The sequence below is a fragment of the Poecilia mexicana genome, unplaced genomic scaffold, assembly GCF_051168715.1.
Source record: "Poecilia mexicana isolate PSO_F unplaced genomic scaffold, ASM5116871v1 scaffold_12, whole genome shotgun sequence".
NCBI lineage: Eukaryota > Metazoa > Chordata > Actinopteri > Cyprinodontiformes > Poeciliidae > Poecilia > Poecilia mexicana.
The window spans coordinates 6,608,357-6,625,714 of record NW_028263381.1 but is presented as its reverse complement, the minus strand read 5'-3'; the positions used below and the strand labels follow the sequence as shown (position 1 = coordinate 6,625,714).

The 17,358-nt window shown below is 40.0% G+C and overlaps 1 protein-coding gene across 9 annotated transcripts in view; it reads right to left on the bottom strand.

Moving 5' to 3' along the window:
- Positions 1 to 1,368: 1,368 nt before the first annotated feature.
- The window catches only part of fnbp1b (formin binding protein 1b), a 64,158-nt gene continuing 48,168 nt past the window's right edge, over positions 1,369 to 17,358 (bottom strand). For 4 of the 9 annotated variants that reach the window (XM_088010832.1, XM_088010829.1, XM_088010828.1 and 1 more), the window contains 7 exons: positions 12,448 to 12,483; positions 9,683 to 9,792; positions 9,453 to 9,585; positions 8,861 to 8,982; positions 8,556 to 8,731; positions 5,838 to 6,883; positions 1,369 to 4,711 (listed from right to left, as the gene is read on the bottom strand). In XM_088010832.1, coding sequence (XP_087866958.1) covers positions 6,705 to 6,883; positions 8,556 to 8,731; positions 8,861 to 8,982; positions 9,453 to 9,585; positions 9,683 to 9,792; positions 12,448 to 12,483 — 756 coding nt within the window. In that variant the 3' untranslated portion in view covers positions 1,369 to 4,711; positions 5,838 to 6,704. Of the gene's footprint in view, positions 4,712 to 5,837; positions 6,884 to 8,555; positions 8,732 to 8,860; positions 8,983 to 9,452; positions 9,586 to 9,682; positions 9,793 to 12,447; positions 12,484 to 12,779; positions 12,795 to 15,182; positions 15,276 to 17,358 lie in introns of all 9 variants that reach the window. The other 5 variants (XM_088010833.1, XM_088010835.1, XM_088010837.1 and 2 more) reach the window with 4 other exon arrangements.

The window sequence follows — 17,358 nt, the reverse complement described above, 5'->3', positions numbered from 1 at the left end:
TATATTTAAAAAAAGCATGCAAAATTTAACAATGGAAACTTTAACAAGATGGATGCGATCCGAATCCAAGCGGCACAGATTGGCCCGTTGCAGTGATGTATTGTGAAAGTATCCGTCTTTTGTGTATTTTATCTGATCTGGGTTTCTTTCAGCACTTTTAAACTAAAGCGGCGCTCTAAAGGAAAATGATCTCATAAAGTTTTGTGCCCTATCAATAAAGTTTAAACGGGGTCTTTTAATCAAGCTCCCTGAGGAGCGTTGATGAAAAGCTATTCTAAGGCAACGCCTTGCAAGTAATGTTAATTGATGAGCGGGCCTTTTCAATTAGGAGTGCAGAGTGGAAGTAGCTCTGAATCATGTTGGGAAAGGGGAAGCTGTTTTGCTCCAGAGGATTCACTGGGACATTTTTTATTCTTTTATTTCAGCCATTTTGAGCCACTTTTGTCAGGTTTCAAAGGCCTTGATGAGGCCAACCGAGAGCGTGGTGGGGGTTGTCGTATGTTGTGGAGAATATGTCTTCATTTGGGCGCTGAAGCTTTAGCTTAGTAAACAGAAAACACTATTTGTATGCAGTTTGGGGAAAATGAATCCCTCATGCCATGATATACCATTAAAATGCCTATTTTATTTTTTCTATAAAATACAAGCATATGGCAAACTGATGTTTCTAAACATACAACTTCATTTTTTTTCCAAACAGTTTTGGGGAACAGCGTGTACTTTTTCAGAACTTGTTCTCAAGTTATTAAAAGTTAAGAGAAGTTTCAGGTGGAACAAGTCTCCCCCCTGCTGGTGGCCCCATGAACTGCAGTAAGACGTTTTTAAGTATTAAAGTGAAGCACACTATTGTCTGCAGTAGACCCAGTCAGTTTATATAGTTTCTATATTCTGTTACGTAATATGGAGATCTATTAAAGTAAAAATTAAGAAAATTTACTTTTTGTAAGCATCTAGCAAATCTGCAGTAACGACTCACTTCAAATATTGAAAATTGCCTGTAAAAAGCGCAAAGCCACCTCCTTGACTAATTTATTAATTAAATGACATTCATTCACATAAATTGCCTTTATTTTCTCAGAGCAGCTTATCAATATGATTATTAGCTGTTCCTCTGTTCTTTGTTTCATCTTAAACTCATTTCTGAGATGTCATTCCATAAATGAAGTTTTAAAAGAAGGAGCAGGCTCCTTGGAATAATCCTTGTTTTTTTTTGTTTTGTTTTTTTTTTACATCATAAAGCCTAATAATCAGACTTTGTCTGCGTATAAAAAATGTGACTTCTCAAACACACAGTTGTTGATGCACATTAGCGCAGTAATGACTGGCAATCGTGTTCGAATCGCCAAGAGAAAGGAAAAAACAAGCATATTTTTCTTTCTTTTCAGGCATATTTAATTGGCACATAAAATTAAACACAATACAAAGTATTCAGTGCTCCAAAACAACAAGCATGGGGCCACCAAATGGAACACAAATGAAAAAGTGCAAAAAACACACCATTTGGTAGGTCTCATGAAGGAAAAGAAGTCTTACTAGTCGAAGCAAATAAATCCACGGTAAGACTGTCCATATAGTTAAAATAGATGTTTTTCCTTTTAAAACTTTTTTTTTTTCCTTTTTAATAAATTCATATATACTCTCTAATTCCATCATGTCACATCCTCTGTACAGGCAGGTGATTCTGAGGGCTAAAAGATTTGTGGTGAGGCAGATCGCTGCTGTAAATCTGTCACTTTGCTCTCGACGTTTATCACAGACACAAAATAAACTCAAAAAATCTTGACGTGATGAGATGGGGGTGGGTGGGAGCCTATTTATAGGTCTGCTTAATCACTGCTCCGCATGGGAAGTGTTTATGAAAACCTGCAGTAGGTGGATACTGAACAGAACACAAAATGGTGGGATTCTTTGTTTTATCTTTGCTGTTAAGAGGAGTCTTATTTAGGTGGGATGAGAAACAGAATATTCCAACAAAAATAAGACAAAGAGGAAGAATCTCAAAGAATATAAGCAAATAATAAAGTTGAAATCTTGTACACTATGTGCCATTGAATATGGGGAAAAAGTTGTAGTCTTCCAGTCAGAGTTAGGCATGGGTCGGTCTGAGTTTCAGACAGGATGTAACCAAAATGTACGGCATGATCTAACTGCTTCTATCCAAAACTCTTTTGTGCTCTTGTGTCTTACTATTGAGCTTTTATTTCAGTGGAGTAAAATATACCTTACTGTGAATTTGACACTGAAAACACATCGTAGCTCTTGTGTGCTTTGCATATCCCACATGTGACACAGCTAAAGAATCACCTCGTCATGCTGGGTGCTTAAATTTCAAAGTGAAATGAATTGAGAAAATACTTATATGGCCACTTGGTTAGGCTCTCAGAAATTTTGGGGGTCAGCTAATCTGTAAATATGAATAAACGATCCTGATCTAATGGCAAAAGTAACGTGCCCGGTCCTAAACCAGCAGAACAAAGAGAATACCACGTTCTTGACCCCAGTTCACAAGTACTAAATAAATACAACCATATCAAAAAAGTCTAGCGACAGCGGGAGAAGTGGCTTTTGGTCTTTTAGCAAAAACAGAAATGAACTACAACCACTAAAATCTGACACCATTCCATTTTTATTCACATTTTGTGAAGGAGGAAGTTGCGCTCACGTCTTCAGAAGTTTTTGCGTAATTTCCTTCGGCGACTCGTGGTGCAGCACCACCAAAGGCGAGGAGGTAAACAGGTTTGGTTCTTTCGACAGTGCAGTGTGAAGGTGAACCGCACCAGCAGAAAATGTAACAAATGTTCCAATTTTTGTCCCCATTTGAACCGAATCTACCTGACAAGTATAAGAAAGACAGCAGTAGCATTTTCTCAGTTGGCTGAGCAACAGCCTGGAGGATATGGTGGAGAAGAGATGCTCATTATGTCTGGAGAGAACTTCAGTCACCTCCAGATTTAAAAGGAGTTTAAATCGTAGAAATGTTGCTAAATGTTTGCAGATTTGAAAAACCACGGCATTCCTTGACACCAGTAATCCGGCCCATGCCTACAGACACTTTCATCGTATTAAACAAATCAGACTACATCTTTTTCGTCCCACCCAGTTAAGGCTCAATTCAGGTGATGTTCTGTATGTTGTCACATTTCAGTCTTAAGAAAATGTTGATCACAGCACATTTTCGTATACAGTAGAAACGGGGATATTTATTTATTTTTCTGAGTTGCCTAAACCAAGCAGACATTTCCCACAGGGTGTTGGACTGTAAACTAGCCACAAGTCGCATTACGTTTTTACAAACAAATAGAAAAAGACAAAAATTCACAAGACGTGGCCTATCTATGTGTAAGATCAGTCAGAAAACAACATTATGGCTCCCTAACGTCCTCATCTGTCATTACACTTTGGAGCACTGGGAGAAGGAGGAGGGAAAAATAACATATCTGCAGTTAAAAACAAGAAAAACATGCTTTTTGAACAAACAGAAAGGAAATGTACATAAATATATTTAAAAAAAAGTTTATTAAAAAACCACAGGCACTGAACCCAAACAGTAGCATTCAGGTTAATTTAAACAGTGTGACCAGGCAATGAGGGTTAAACTGAACAGAAAGGCTCGAGGCAGCGGCAGCAGGACGGAGTGGGTGGGTGGGGGGTGGCGTAAGCCGCCTCTCCGAGCCACCAGCAGAGGGGGGCGAGGAGGAAGACAGGGCAAGCATGCACCACACCACACGCCCCGAGCCTTAGCAAATTAAAAAATAAAATAACAAAAAAAGCAAGACGGGGGAGGCTCAAAGCAGCTGTGAGACGGGTAGCCTGAGCTGCCTGAGTGGGGTTTGTGGGGGCCAGGAAGGAGAGTGGGAACGAAAGGGTGTGGTCAGAGAGAGGAACAGACACCAGTGACAAGACATGAGTACTGTGTGGATGAGAGTGACGGGCCTCCAGCCGGTCCTGGGAACCTGAACGTGGTTTGACACAAAAACAAAGAAAGAAAGCAGAAACACGAAAAAAAAAAAAAAAAAAAGATGATCAGCACCTCCTTCTGTTTCTGCTTGGATGAAACCTGCAAAATGAGTGGTTGAATTTTTTTTTAAAATACTTTAAGGAGTGAAAGGTGAAGGCGATGAGACTGGGATGACTTGTTTTAGGAAGTTTACGGCTTTGTGCGGCTGTGTTTTAAAGTCCCCCTTCGGGCTCCTGCTGCTCTTCCGTCCTGTTTCTGACCACACGCTTTCCCGTAAGTGTGAGTGCCACAAGGAATTAGGCAGAAGAGAGAGAGAGAAAAAAAAAAGAGCCGGGCAAGGGGCAGCGAGGGGCGTTAGGAGAAAGGATGCCAAAAAAAAGCCTCTTCATGGCCGCAAGCAGAGTTAGTGACATTAAGAAGCAAAGCTCTGCTGTAAAACACCAAGGATCAAATTGTGTACTGTCATCTGAGTGGTGGTGGTGGGGGGGTTAAAATGGAGAATGTTATGAGAGGTAAAACCAATCTCTTTTGTTCAGCGGAGGAAGCTCAACGCTGCTTATAATTTTTTTTTTTTTTTTTTTTTTTTGTCAAAATGTTTGTGAATTTCAGCGGCATTCTTATCATCCATCGCTCTCTCTTTCTCAGATATTTCTCTCTTTAAAGACTGAGCCCATCTTTCACTTTTTCACACCGTGGTTTTCGCCGCGGCTGCTTGCCCTGCCATTCCTCTGCCAGCCTCTCGCTTTTAGGAATCTGCAATTTGAAAGGAGAATACACACAAACGAACAAAGAAACAAAAAAAAAGATGACAAAAAAAAGAAGAAAGTTAGTCTTAAAGGAAAAACTCGAAGATCCCAAATATTTAAATATGGATAGAAGAGGGGTTGTGGTATATGTGAAACTGTTAGAAGTAATAATAATGTGTTATAATGTATGGTGCTTTGCAAAATTATTCATACCCATTCAGCTTTTCCACATTTTACCATTTTACCACCACAAACTTTTATGTATTTTATTAATATACAGATTTTGTGAGCTGGATGAAAAAAATGTGAACATAAAAAATCGTGAGTGGCAACCATTTACATTCATCCCCCCTTCAATCTGTTACCTTAAATAAAAAGTTTGTTGGATAACATTAATAAAGAAATGGAACCAGGAACCAGCATTGGATGGACTAAAAACTAAAAATAAAGTTATACAGTTTTAACTTTTAACTCTCTCTACGATCTAAAGATGGCAGTGACCCTTGATCTGCTTGAAACAGCTATTTTACAGAGACTACATAAAAATATTATTAGACTAGTCCCCAAAATGCTTCCATCTGACTGCAGAAAAACATGCCTCAAGTGTTGTCAAGGGAGGTTGAATATAAATGCAAAAGCAATTTTATAAACCATCATTTTCCTTCCACTTTAAAGTTTAAATTCTCTGGCGGTAATGTGATAAAATGCGAAACAGGATGAAAAAGTATGACTTGATTTTGATCAAGGCACTGAATGTCAGTAGATCGACCAAAGATATGTCCGTAAAGCTACAATCATCACTTTATTTAGCCGTTGTCTGACGTGAGTTTATGCTAGCAAGCAGCCACCGCACTTTGTCACAACATGCTAACTCCAAGTCATGACAAAACACTCACAGATGCTGCAGCATGCAACACTCCTCAAAAACTCTCTGGTAAAGAAAAAAGAAAAGTGCCATAACAAACCCTGTGAAAGCCAAACTGAGGCCTTTGTACTAATCTGAGAAGTAGTCGGTCTGATTTGTTGCGCGAAATATTATGTGGCAGTGAAGTGGAATGACAGACGGTGTTGCTAGAAGACCCATGCAAGACACCACGGAGCTTTAAAAAGTCGCAACCTCAGCTCAGTCTCACCATAGAGCTGAGAGTGGCTGATTTCTTTTTCCTTTATTCCTTTACCACTGGCCTGGAGAGAAAGATCCAGAGCAGGCCAACAATACAGTTATCAAAAAGTGAATCGAGAATGTGGAAAAAGAACAATAAAAAAAAAGCAGTAAACTTGATTACTATTCTTATAAAATCATCCGTCATTGGGAACAATAATTGGTTTTACATTTCTTGATGCGCCAGCATCTATAATATTAAAGGCATGCAACATTTTTAGAGTTGAGGTCACAGATTTTATTGTGTTTCTATTTCTGATCGGCCTACGAAAAGTAACTGAAGACATAAAATTAATACAGCAGATCTCGACAGCGTTTTGTATGATTGCACATTGAGCATGTTTGTTGTTTGAGTGCAACGAGTTACAAAAACACATGATTCAGACAGTCTCTCAGGTGATGGATCAGACCCCTTGATTAATATTATGATAATTCAAGTCCATATTCTAACATTTAAGATTCTAACTCAAGTGTAATCAAGAGGTTTGTGTTTGAAATGTATTGGTGATCATTGTCAGCAGCTGATTTGTCCCACAGCTTTGACTGGAGGTGTCATGACTCGTGTTGTACGACCACTAGGTGGCACTGCAGTGAAAATGTGTGCCTTGTCCTCACAGTCTTCACACAATGGACCTCAGAATTAAAAGGCACGCTCCCTGCATCAACTGTCATGAGGCACAGCAGACAAATATGATTGGTCCTTCCCTCTACGGAGATGGGAAGTGCATCTTTCCGAGCGGCTATTAACAATCTATAATCTTTGACCCAGTCAATGGAAAGATATTGATTAAAGTAACAAAAAAATAAAATAAATCTGTCACAGGGTGAGCTTGCCAAGTTAGATGTACGTCATAGCACCTTTGGCATTCGGTTCCAGATTGACCTCAATGTAGGATGTTGGGACGTATCCTTCTTCGTCCTGGTTCCTCCGAACCCGCGTCCAGCCGTCTCCTTTGTCTTCTTCTATGACGTACAGAAGCTCACCCTCGGCCACGGCGATGGTGCCTTCGTTATGACCTACGCAAGGAGAGAAACAAAGTGGACGTCAGTTCCTTTAAGCTCGAGGACTTGCAGGAAAACGGCAAACTGCGTTTAGTTGAAAAGGCGGCCGAAAACATCAATAAACTAATCAACACAAAACGGCTCTCTGTGCATGAGATAGAGGAAAACAAACCTGGCAGCAGTTTGCATTTGAATGGCCTAACATTGACCTGTTCAGCTATGCAGGAGCTTCTAATTTATCTAGCATTAACGTGTTCCTTAAGAATGTTTAAATAAAACTTTTAGTGATGAGACGAAGATTGAACTTGTTGGCATTAATTCTAAGCGGTATAGTATATGTGGAGAAAACCAAGCACTGCTCATCACCTGCCCAATACAATCCCAACAGTGAGACACGGTGGTGGCAGCATCATGCTATAGGGGTGTTTTTCAGCTGCAGGGATAGGACGATTGGTTGCAATTGAAGGAAAGATTAATGCGGTCAAGAACAGAGATATCCTGGTAGAAAACCTCTTCCAGAGTGCTGAGGACCTCAGATTGGGCTGAAGGTTCACCTCCCAATGACATTTTTCATTAATGAAAATCTGAAAAGTGTGGGAACATACTGGATTTAGGTCTGGATTTTGACTGGACCATTTTGCCATTTTAAATCTCCAACCCCTCTTCAGGTTTTCTGCAGCCTGTAATAGGAAAAGCAATTCCTAAAACCTTCTTGGTTACCTCTCCAATTAATAATTAATTCATTGAATGCTCACGTCTCAAACTTTATTTTCTAATCAGGTGAGTTATAAAAGAAATGTCGCACTTGATTTTATTTAGTGTTATCACTATCAAAGGAGGTTAAAAACAGATGAAAGAGTCACTTTTTAAGATTTATTTATAATGCACTTTTATGTTTATGTCTAATTTTCCTCGTAACTTGTGGTGGTCTACCACATAAGTCCTATAAATACATGGACATTGCGGAGAAGTTTTAAAATCAGTAAAAACAGCTTAGTTAACAGCTGTGCATTTCAAGCTTTTATGGAACTAAAACAGAGCGAATTGTTCCAAATTGATCTCAATGTCTTTGAAAATAGACATTTATGGAGAAAGTTAAGCTTTGGAGAGTTTATGTTATACCCCTAAAAACGCAAAAATGACAATTTACTGCTGAAAGGCTGGACTTGAATAAAAGAGCACAATGAGACTTTGCACCAAGGCATGAAGGGTTGGAATGCAAAACATTTGAAATGTAAAATAAAGGTAACCACTAATATGAACAGCAAAAAGTTTCTTTTTGATGTTATGTCAGCAGTCTATAATACAGACCAACTACAAGTAGATGCATCTTTTTTTTTCAGATGACTAAAGCTTCTTTTTCACTCTTAGGAAGAATTTAACATTTTTTGTAAAAGGAAGCCAATAGAATTTCACCTTTACCAAGTGGGATTTTTGTACCAAACAGCTCAGGATAGTTTGAAAAAGAGGAAGAGAAAAATGTCTACTTTTTATTCACATCCCTCCTCCACACATTTCCACAGAAACATCACACCCTCCGCCTCCTCGGTCGACAGAATCGTGCATGTCCACATCCTTCACACTTACATCATTTCCACAAATGGCAGGCCTTTCCCGGCATCCAACCAATACCGGTTATGTGTGTGTATCCCCAAACTATGTCTCACACTTCAGGGCGGCGTGTTACCTTCAAAAGGGTACAGCGCTTTGCAGGTGCCGATGGTGGCCAGCGGCTCGTCGTCGTCGTCAAATTCCTCGTCGTCCGGCATGGTGGTGGGGATGGTGTTGGGGTTGGGGGTGGGATTGATGTTGGCTTTGACCTGAGTTTCTGTATTCTGCTCCTCTGTGTAGCTGCCATCCGGGCTGCTCAGGGGCCAACACACACATTAAACATACAGTGAAAACATTTGCAGCTTCCTTCCACACACAAAAATAGAGCTTCATCTGATTTTTGTTGGGCACAGGACTCATGTTTGTCTGAGTATGCCATACCTCTCTCTATCTTGCGCACAGTTGTTGCTCACTGCTATGTTGCTCTGAGTCTCGTAAAGTCCGCTTCTACGGTGTGAGTCGCTCTTCGAAGGCATCCTCTCCTCTACTTCCGCTAACCAGCCCTGAAAAACAGATGCATTGACTCAAAGGCGCTATCCAGAAATTTTACACAAGTTTAGCGATACTTCATAAAAAAGTTGTGTAGGTAAAAGCAGGAAGTACAGCGGAGTAAAACTACTTCTAAAAGTACAAGTTATTCAAGCAAATGTAACTGAATAAACTAGTCACTACCCAACTCTGCTAAATGTATAAAAGTTTCTGATGCGCAATGACAAGAGGTTGAAACAGTTTTGCATACTCCTTCCTGCAAGGCATTATGGTGATTTAAAATGGCGAGTTCCCTTTTTAAATGAGGCTGTTGCCGACCGCTCAGGCTGCATCCACATCTTGTCCTAATATGGACAGGGTTAGCATTTGGACCGAACCCAGCTTTAGCGCCTCATTTTTTTACTGCTCTGAATGTACAAACATCCCCGCTCCACCAACATTAACACTGAAGAGAGCTGAGAGCTGCGTCTGGCTCTGGACTAACCTCAAACTTCTGCACTTCAGCCTGGAGCTTCTCGATGTTCTGGGCTATTTCCGTCAGCCGGGGGTCCACGCTGGTCGGGTCGCCCATCTGGGGGTTCTTTATGTACACGTCTTTCATCTTGGTCAGTGCATCCCTGGAAAGGAGGAAGCAAATCGAAGTCATTGTCGTACGGATAAAAGACTCAAAATTCAATGTGTTTTTGTTTTTTTTTTACTATTAAAAAGAAAAACCTCTGGTCCATCTCTTTGTGAATATCTTTATTGAGGTCGTCAATCTTGCCCTGCAGCTTCTTCCTCCTTTGCTCTGGTGGCAGATGACTGAAGTCCTCTGGTCCAGATCCCTAAAAGACAAGAAGAAGCAGGAAAAAAAGGGAGACAGAAAGATAAGGGGACATACAATTTCGTAAGAATACGAAAAATTGGCAGTCTACCATTTGTGAGCTGCTGTTTCCAGAGTAACCTTGTCTAGGCAGATGCAGTGTCTCCATTTACCAAACGCCAGAAAAGGCAACGCTTTTAAGTTCTGGTCCAGTTACACGGCTCGGTAAAATGAGACACTGCAGCCGCTCTTTAACACAGTGAGAACTAAAGATTAGATGTTTGCCTGTGTAAAGGCTTTTGAGGACGTTCACCTGTTCAGTCGCCACTTCTAATCTAGCACTCTGAGAATGTGGCGGAAGTGTGAGTTGGCTAATGGGTTTCAAACTGCGTGATTGCTCTCTGACGGGACCAAATGCTCCTGATGTGGAGGTTAGGGGAGTGTAGAAGGTTTTATGATCATTTCCAGTCTGTATCATTATTTTATTAAGTTTTTTTGCTGCAGAATGAGTCACAGTGGAGAACATTATGTCAAACTATTCTGGATAGATTAAGTTCGAGTCACAATCTATATATATATATATATATATATATATATATATATATATATATATATATATATATATATATATATATATATATATATATATATATATGAAGCTAATAAAACATAAAAAATTGTGAATTTTTTTATAGCATGTTCTCTGCTTTAACTTTTCATAAATTAAAAGACCTCTCTTTTTAAAGACAACTTATATTTTTTGATTATCAACTTCAGAAAATTTGTCATCATTTTTAAAAGTAACTAATTTTCTGTTTTTAAAAAAAAATAAAAACAAACTTGCAGAAAAGAATACTTATGTCGGATGTTGAAATTTATAAACAAATAAAAGAAAGCACAATTTCCAACTTAATGACAAAAAAAACTAGATTTAAAATAAATAACAGTATTTGTAGTGTCATTCTGTCATGGAAAATCTATTTATCACATAAACAAAACCAACATTTGTTATTAAATCTATATTTTGCAACATTAACTTCATGAATTGATTCTGTATAAATTCAAGCTAAAGTTAAGAGCCATTGTGAAAGACCCAATGAGCCACTTGGGGCCTATGGAGCCACAGGTTGTAGACTAGTGGCTTAGACCAGGAAGATAAAGATCCAGGAGGATCGAACAATTTAACATGTTCTAGAGAGGAATAGCTAAAGTTCTGTTTCTCTGTAAAATGTTATGAAACAAGACTCAAACTATAAGCAAAGGTGGGTTGCACAAGTGCTAAATAATTCTGTCACTGTTGATTCAGTGTGGACTGAAGAGGTGAAGGCTTGTGGTGGGTCTCTCAGGCAGCTGGAGCTACACACTGGAGGTCGATTACAGCAGCTAGATCAGGGGTCACCAACTCCAGTCCTCAAGGGCTACCATCCTGCAACTTTTAGATTCACCTCTGCTCCAAAATGTCTGAATTCCCTCACCAGCATTCATTCCTCTCTGCAATAGGCTGGAAACGAGCAGTTTATTTGATCCAGGTGTGTTTGAGCAGAGACCATCTAAAAGTTACAGGATGGTAGCCCTCGAGGACTGGAGTTGGTGACCCCTGAGCTAGATCAATACAGGAACCTTACCCTTCCTCCCCGTATCACCATGCAACACTTAACCCGGCATGCAACATAACAAACATCCGTCAGTTATCATGCAGGGACGCCATGCGTCTTCATGAATTAGAGCTCACAAATCTTCAGGATGAAAATGCTAAGATGAGGTTTAACTCTATGTGCTAATTCTAAAGAGAGATATTTGGTCATTTTACATTTTCTTTGGACTGAATCTGTTGGTTAGATCGTTCTGCATGGAATCAAACAACCCAAAGCATTCACAGAAACTGGAGTCCCTTTTGAAGTCAGCCTAAAGGAAGAGGTCATATTTTTGGGGGAAATACATTTTCTTTTCAATAGTCTTGTTGTACAAAACACTCACAACTCCCCAGTGTCACATTTTAGCATACAGGTGTCCTGAATTTGAATGGAAGTCATTACATTAAAATGATAGCTATGACATCGGGTATAGTTCAAGTTTGCATAGCCATTGATTGCTTCCGCTTTTTGTCTTGTTACAACTGCATTGAGACCCACACAAAGTATTTCATCACTGAGAAGCGATACTCAAATATTTATGCTAACAAAAATCTGAAAAGTGTGGTTTGTCTGTTCGTCTCATTTTCAAATGGGAAGCATTGTCCCGAAGACGTTAAAAGTGACACTAAGGACAGTAGACAAAGCGTCATGATGAACATAAGCTGGGAATAAGATGGCAAAAGACTCAATTTCCTGTATGCTAAATATATGGATAGAACTGATTTCTTTCCTTTTTTTATTTAGAAATGAAAAAGTATTTCCCAAAACTGTTTTATTAGAAAACAGTTTTGAATAGAAAATAGCATCTCATTCACAGAAATATTATAATCAAGTTGATTTTCTTCGTAAGCATGCCCACCAGACGAGGTTTCTTGTGTTAGAAACGAAATACTACAAAAGTACCGGCATGCAGTGTGAGAACATGAGACGACACCTAATTTCAGTCGGATTAGTACTTGTTACGGAGATCTAACAATTTGCTCCAGACAGTGAGGATTACAGGGGCAGACTAACGGGTAAAAACACAGAGTAAATGTGATCACCTCAATGAGACTCCGGACGTGGGAATTGAGTGTGATCTGCACCACAGACACATTTCGGGAGAGACAGGACGAGAACACAACCACAACGTAAACGAAACAAAAAAAGCACAAAAACGACAAAAAAATAAAATAAAATGGCACACAGATGACATAAATTTCAGGTTCACTGTTATGTCGCTGCAAATTAATTTCACAATTAACTCATATTCAAAGCAAAAACAAACGGAGCACAACAAAAAGTAAATTATTAAATTGTTACAGGGCGGGGGAGGTGACATGCGTGCTTCGGTCATGCCTCTAACGGGATGTGCAGTTTATACGGTCATGCTTACCAGCTTGAGAGAAAGCTTCATGGGAAGGGACAGGGGAGAGAAAAAAAATGGCGAGGAGCAGGAAGGGAGAAAGAGACAACAGATAAACGTCAGCACCAAGTGAAACATCACAGCCATTTGTTCTCCCAAAACAAAGAAGAAATAAAAACACTTTACCTTTATTTCATAATAATGCTGTATTGTGTCAGACTGCACCACATGAGGGAAAGAGAGCACTGAACGATTTGACTTTACTGAAAACACAGCTGTGGCATAAATAAGCCCTGTCAGAAATTATTTGACTTATAAAGCCTGTCCTCTCTTTTCCAAAGTGGTGAAGTTTAACATTGATGTATTAATGGAACATGAGAGGTACAACAGCAGGAGGGGGGAGAAAAAAAAAAAGCCCACCTACAGCATGAAGCATGCACAATGAGATCAATTTAAAGTGATGACAGATGAATGCAAACGCAGAGACGAAAAGTAAACAGAGGTGAAGGGATTCGTTTTGGGGTTTTTTTTTTTCTTTTACTTGTCTATCACGACTGACTGTTGATGTAGTGACACAGAGGGGACAGCAGAGGGCGCCAAAAAGCCAGTGTTCACATTTTGCAGGTCTGCATGTTGACATGGAGGCAGCAAATGAACACAGACAGGCTGGAGACTTGGTCAAATTCACAGTTGTTGGGAAGAAAAATTAAATTACACATGAGAATAATTATGAACTGAAATTAACAGAAAAAAAAAGAAAAGATTTAACTCAAAGTTGTTTTTCTTTTATATGTATATATGATTGGCTGAGTGATTTTTGGAGCAGGTACTGTTGGGGTAACAACCATTGGCTGGTAGAGCTGGAGCAGATGACTTGTAATCCTGTTACAGGCTCGCGTACTGACAAGCTCTCATTAGTCCTCTAATCAAGTCATCCAGCTGGAATGGCTTGTTATGATCCTCACTGCAAAGCCCTGGAAGACTCACCTCACCTTCACACGCATTAATTGCTCTCACATACTCCAAGAGATTTCCGGATGTGGGTAAATCTACGTCGCATATGTCATTTACAGTTTAAAAACACCTGCTGTATTGGTGAAATGTTTCAATGTGGTCACCACTGGCACAAATATATTACTTTAAGGCCTTTAAAGGCGCATTTGAATTGCAAATGAAAAGATTCAGACACAGACTACATTTAAAACATTTGCATGCTCAGATTCAAATTTGTTAAGTCAAAACTGGTTTCCTCTAGGATTTTTTTCAGTCATGGCAGTGGGCTGACTGGGGAATTGGGTGATTAATATTATAATCAGGGAGCCTTCACAATACATCAGAAACATTACGCATGATGGTCAAACTAAATTAATTAACTGTGTTGCTGTCGTTCAAATGTAACGCACATTACATTTAAATTCCTGATTTAAGCTGCAATTTATGCCCATGATGCGCATGAAACTTCTCAGCGGCAATTGCTGCAACAGTATGAACAACTAGGTAAATTATGGCTTCAGTGGAAATGTAAAAGGGAAGTTGTTGACAGGTAATTTAAAAGTTGGATGGATTACATGGACAAAAAGTTGTGACATTTAGCTTTCAGAGTGCATCTGCCTTGCTTCACGTGTTCAATGACAACCTATTACATCCTGAAGCTTTACGGTAACTGATTATGTAATAAGTGCTGCAAATATTAGCAATCAATGTGCAACCTAGCATACAGTTTAATGTTTACTTTAAACTCCAGACAGACACATATATACAAGTATATCATGGCTTTTGCAGACAGACAGCATCGCTGTAGTATGGGACACCAGCACACAGAAAGCCCTGGAGGGGTGAATTCTTGGCACTGCGGGCTGAAGCCTGACCCAAAGTGTGACTAACACCTTGTCCAAACATGCATCTCCACAGGACGTTTATTTAGCACACAGTTGGTGAATCCTGAGCGGGATGGCGGTAGCCACACATCCCCACATCCACAATCTCCGCACATCCTCAGGTGCTTGCGACACTTTGTGAATTGACCCCTTTTTACAGATACGGAGCAGGGGGGAAGCCCTCCACCTCCAAGACAGCTGCAGGACACTGCAACACCCCAAGCTGATAACATGTGATGAGGGATGAGATCATCATCTTCTCCGATCATTCGTCTCAATCCCAACATGTGACACAGCCATGTGATGAACACGGAGCCAGACGCAGACACTAGCCTCCTTTGTGAGGTTGTTTTGCCTCATTAATCGGGACCAATGGTCTCCTCACATCACTTAAGAAAAAAAAAAAAAAAAAGAGGCTACTGCCTGCTTTTCGTGTGGCCTTACTCATCACACACACGCTCGCTCTCGATACTCATTCGCTCTCTCCGCAGACATGTATAAACGTGGTGGGATACTCACTGTCTCCTAACGTAAAACTCAAAACACGCACACTTACAACATATTGCCTTGCTTCGAAAGCATATGTGGGTTGACCCAGAGTCCTCTTCATGAGCTCTTTGTGATAAATGAGCGAGCGCGGGGACTGCTGCTGTAGTGGCAGTCAGAGAGAGTAGAGCTTAAAGTCAGGAAAACAAGACCTTAATGAGTGCTTGCCTTATGAGATGGCTCCTAAAGCACAAACCTGCTCTTTCTACTTCCGTAACAACAAACATGCAGTGACAACGGATGGATTAGATAGCTTAATATGCAGCACACAGAGGGCTCTCCTGCAGGGGGTGCACATCTTTCCACTGTGCACAACTAGCCCACCTCCACAGGCGCTTTAATCTCCAGTGTAACACTGTGTTCTCCTTGCAGGAAGCGGGCAGAGAAACAAAATCGTTCCTATTGACTTTCATATAAACACTGAATAATACTAGAATTGGGTGTTGAAGCTAGATCTGTCTTTGATCAATTTCTCCACAAAGGTTTCTTTATTATAAAGATGTTTCTAATGGCATTAAAGGCAAGTAAAGCAATATTTCTTATTTCATATAAACATTTAAATAAATGCGACATATACAAGGTAGCAGCCCACAAAAGTGATGAATGGATTGACAAATGACAACTGGCATCAGTGTTTCACTACGTTTTTGCCTGGATCTACACCGTCCCATCACATATGAAAAGCTATTATGTTCATAAAATTGTATTAGAAACATATTGTGCTTCACAGGGCTACATTTTGTTATTCTTAAATGAAATAATTAACAAAGAGCTTGCTGAACTACCCTTATCCAGCACCTTATAAAAGTGTTTATACTCCTTTAACTTTATTCCCTCATTTTGTCACCTTATACCACATACCTGATTTTGTTTTACATTCAATTATATGGGAAAGTTCCAAAAATTATAAAGTTTTTGTGGTTTGTTAAAAAAATAAATAAATAAAAATAGTGATTTTCAAAATGGAAAAAACAAGCTTTGATTTAGTAACAAGAAGTGTGTTCGCACCTGTAGCTATAAAGAAATGTTAGAACAGATTCTGCCACTGAGATTTGTACGGTGTCCTCCAGGGTTAGTTTACAAATTTCCTTAATAGCTAATTTTCTCCCAAACAGAAGGTCTTTAAATTACAAAAAAAAAAAAAAGTCTAAATTCAACACGTAGCTACATATTGAACCTCGCCACTAGACGAGAAAGTCTGAAAACTTTATTTCCTTTAACACCACTCCAAGCCTCCCCAGGAACCTTCAGCTTTCTAATTCGATCACTTGAAGATCCGAAAACAATGCCTGCAATTTATCTCTGATCTTTTTTTCTTTTAAAGTCTCTCTTCTTGAAAGTTGTTGTGGCACTTCCGCTTTCGGAAGAACGTGCACTTCCTGCTACATGCGCCCAGAGTCAGAAAAACTACACACTTCCCTCTTCTATGCGCTCCCTACCGTCATTTCCTCCTCAGTGATATCCACAACCCAGCCTGTTGTCCCACGCTTGTTCTTTTCCAGGTCATGTTTGCATTTAGGTTTTTACTGTGGGTACAAGCTGTCCTTTTAAGTCACGAACACATACAAAGAAAAAAAAGAAAAAATATGACAATTGTTTGCCCGGAAGGAACATTAAAAACGGCCGCCTTGTTCCTGAGGTCAGGGAGAGCTGGCTATGGGAGGGAGTGGTCGCATGACAGGAAAGTAGCTGTGACCTTCCCTAGTGACCGTCACCCAGTATCTCCACTGCAACTCCAGCTAGGACTGTAGAACAGGAACTGGTGGTGACATAAACCAGGACACCGGGTTGGTGCTGATAAAAACCACCCACCTAACAGCCTTTCTAAACCTCCTCTCCTGGCCCTTTTCCATCACTCCACTCTTATCATAAACTCACGTTCTTTGTGTTCTGTCTTTCATATCTTCTGCATCAAAGCAAAACTAAAACAATCTGACTCCAACATAGACTGCAGAGTGAGTCGCACAGAGGAGGTGGGGGGGAACCACTGCAGTCTCCATGCTACCGCCAGGAACGGCTCAGGCGTTTTGCATATTTCTGTCAAAGGAGGAGGGGGAGCGGGAGAGGGAAGGAGAGAGGGTCTGTCGCTGTGAGCGCAGTTAATATGAAATGTGAAGGGGACAAGATGAAGAGACTGTCGGTGAGTCAGATGAGTAACGAGGACTCGTGACGATGCACCACAGAAG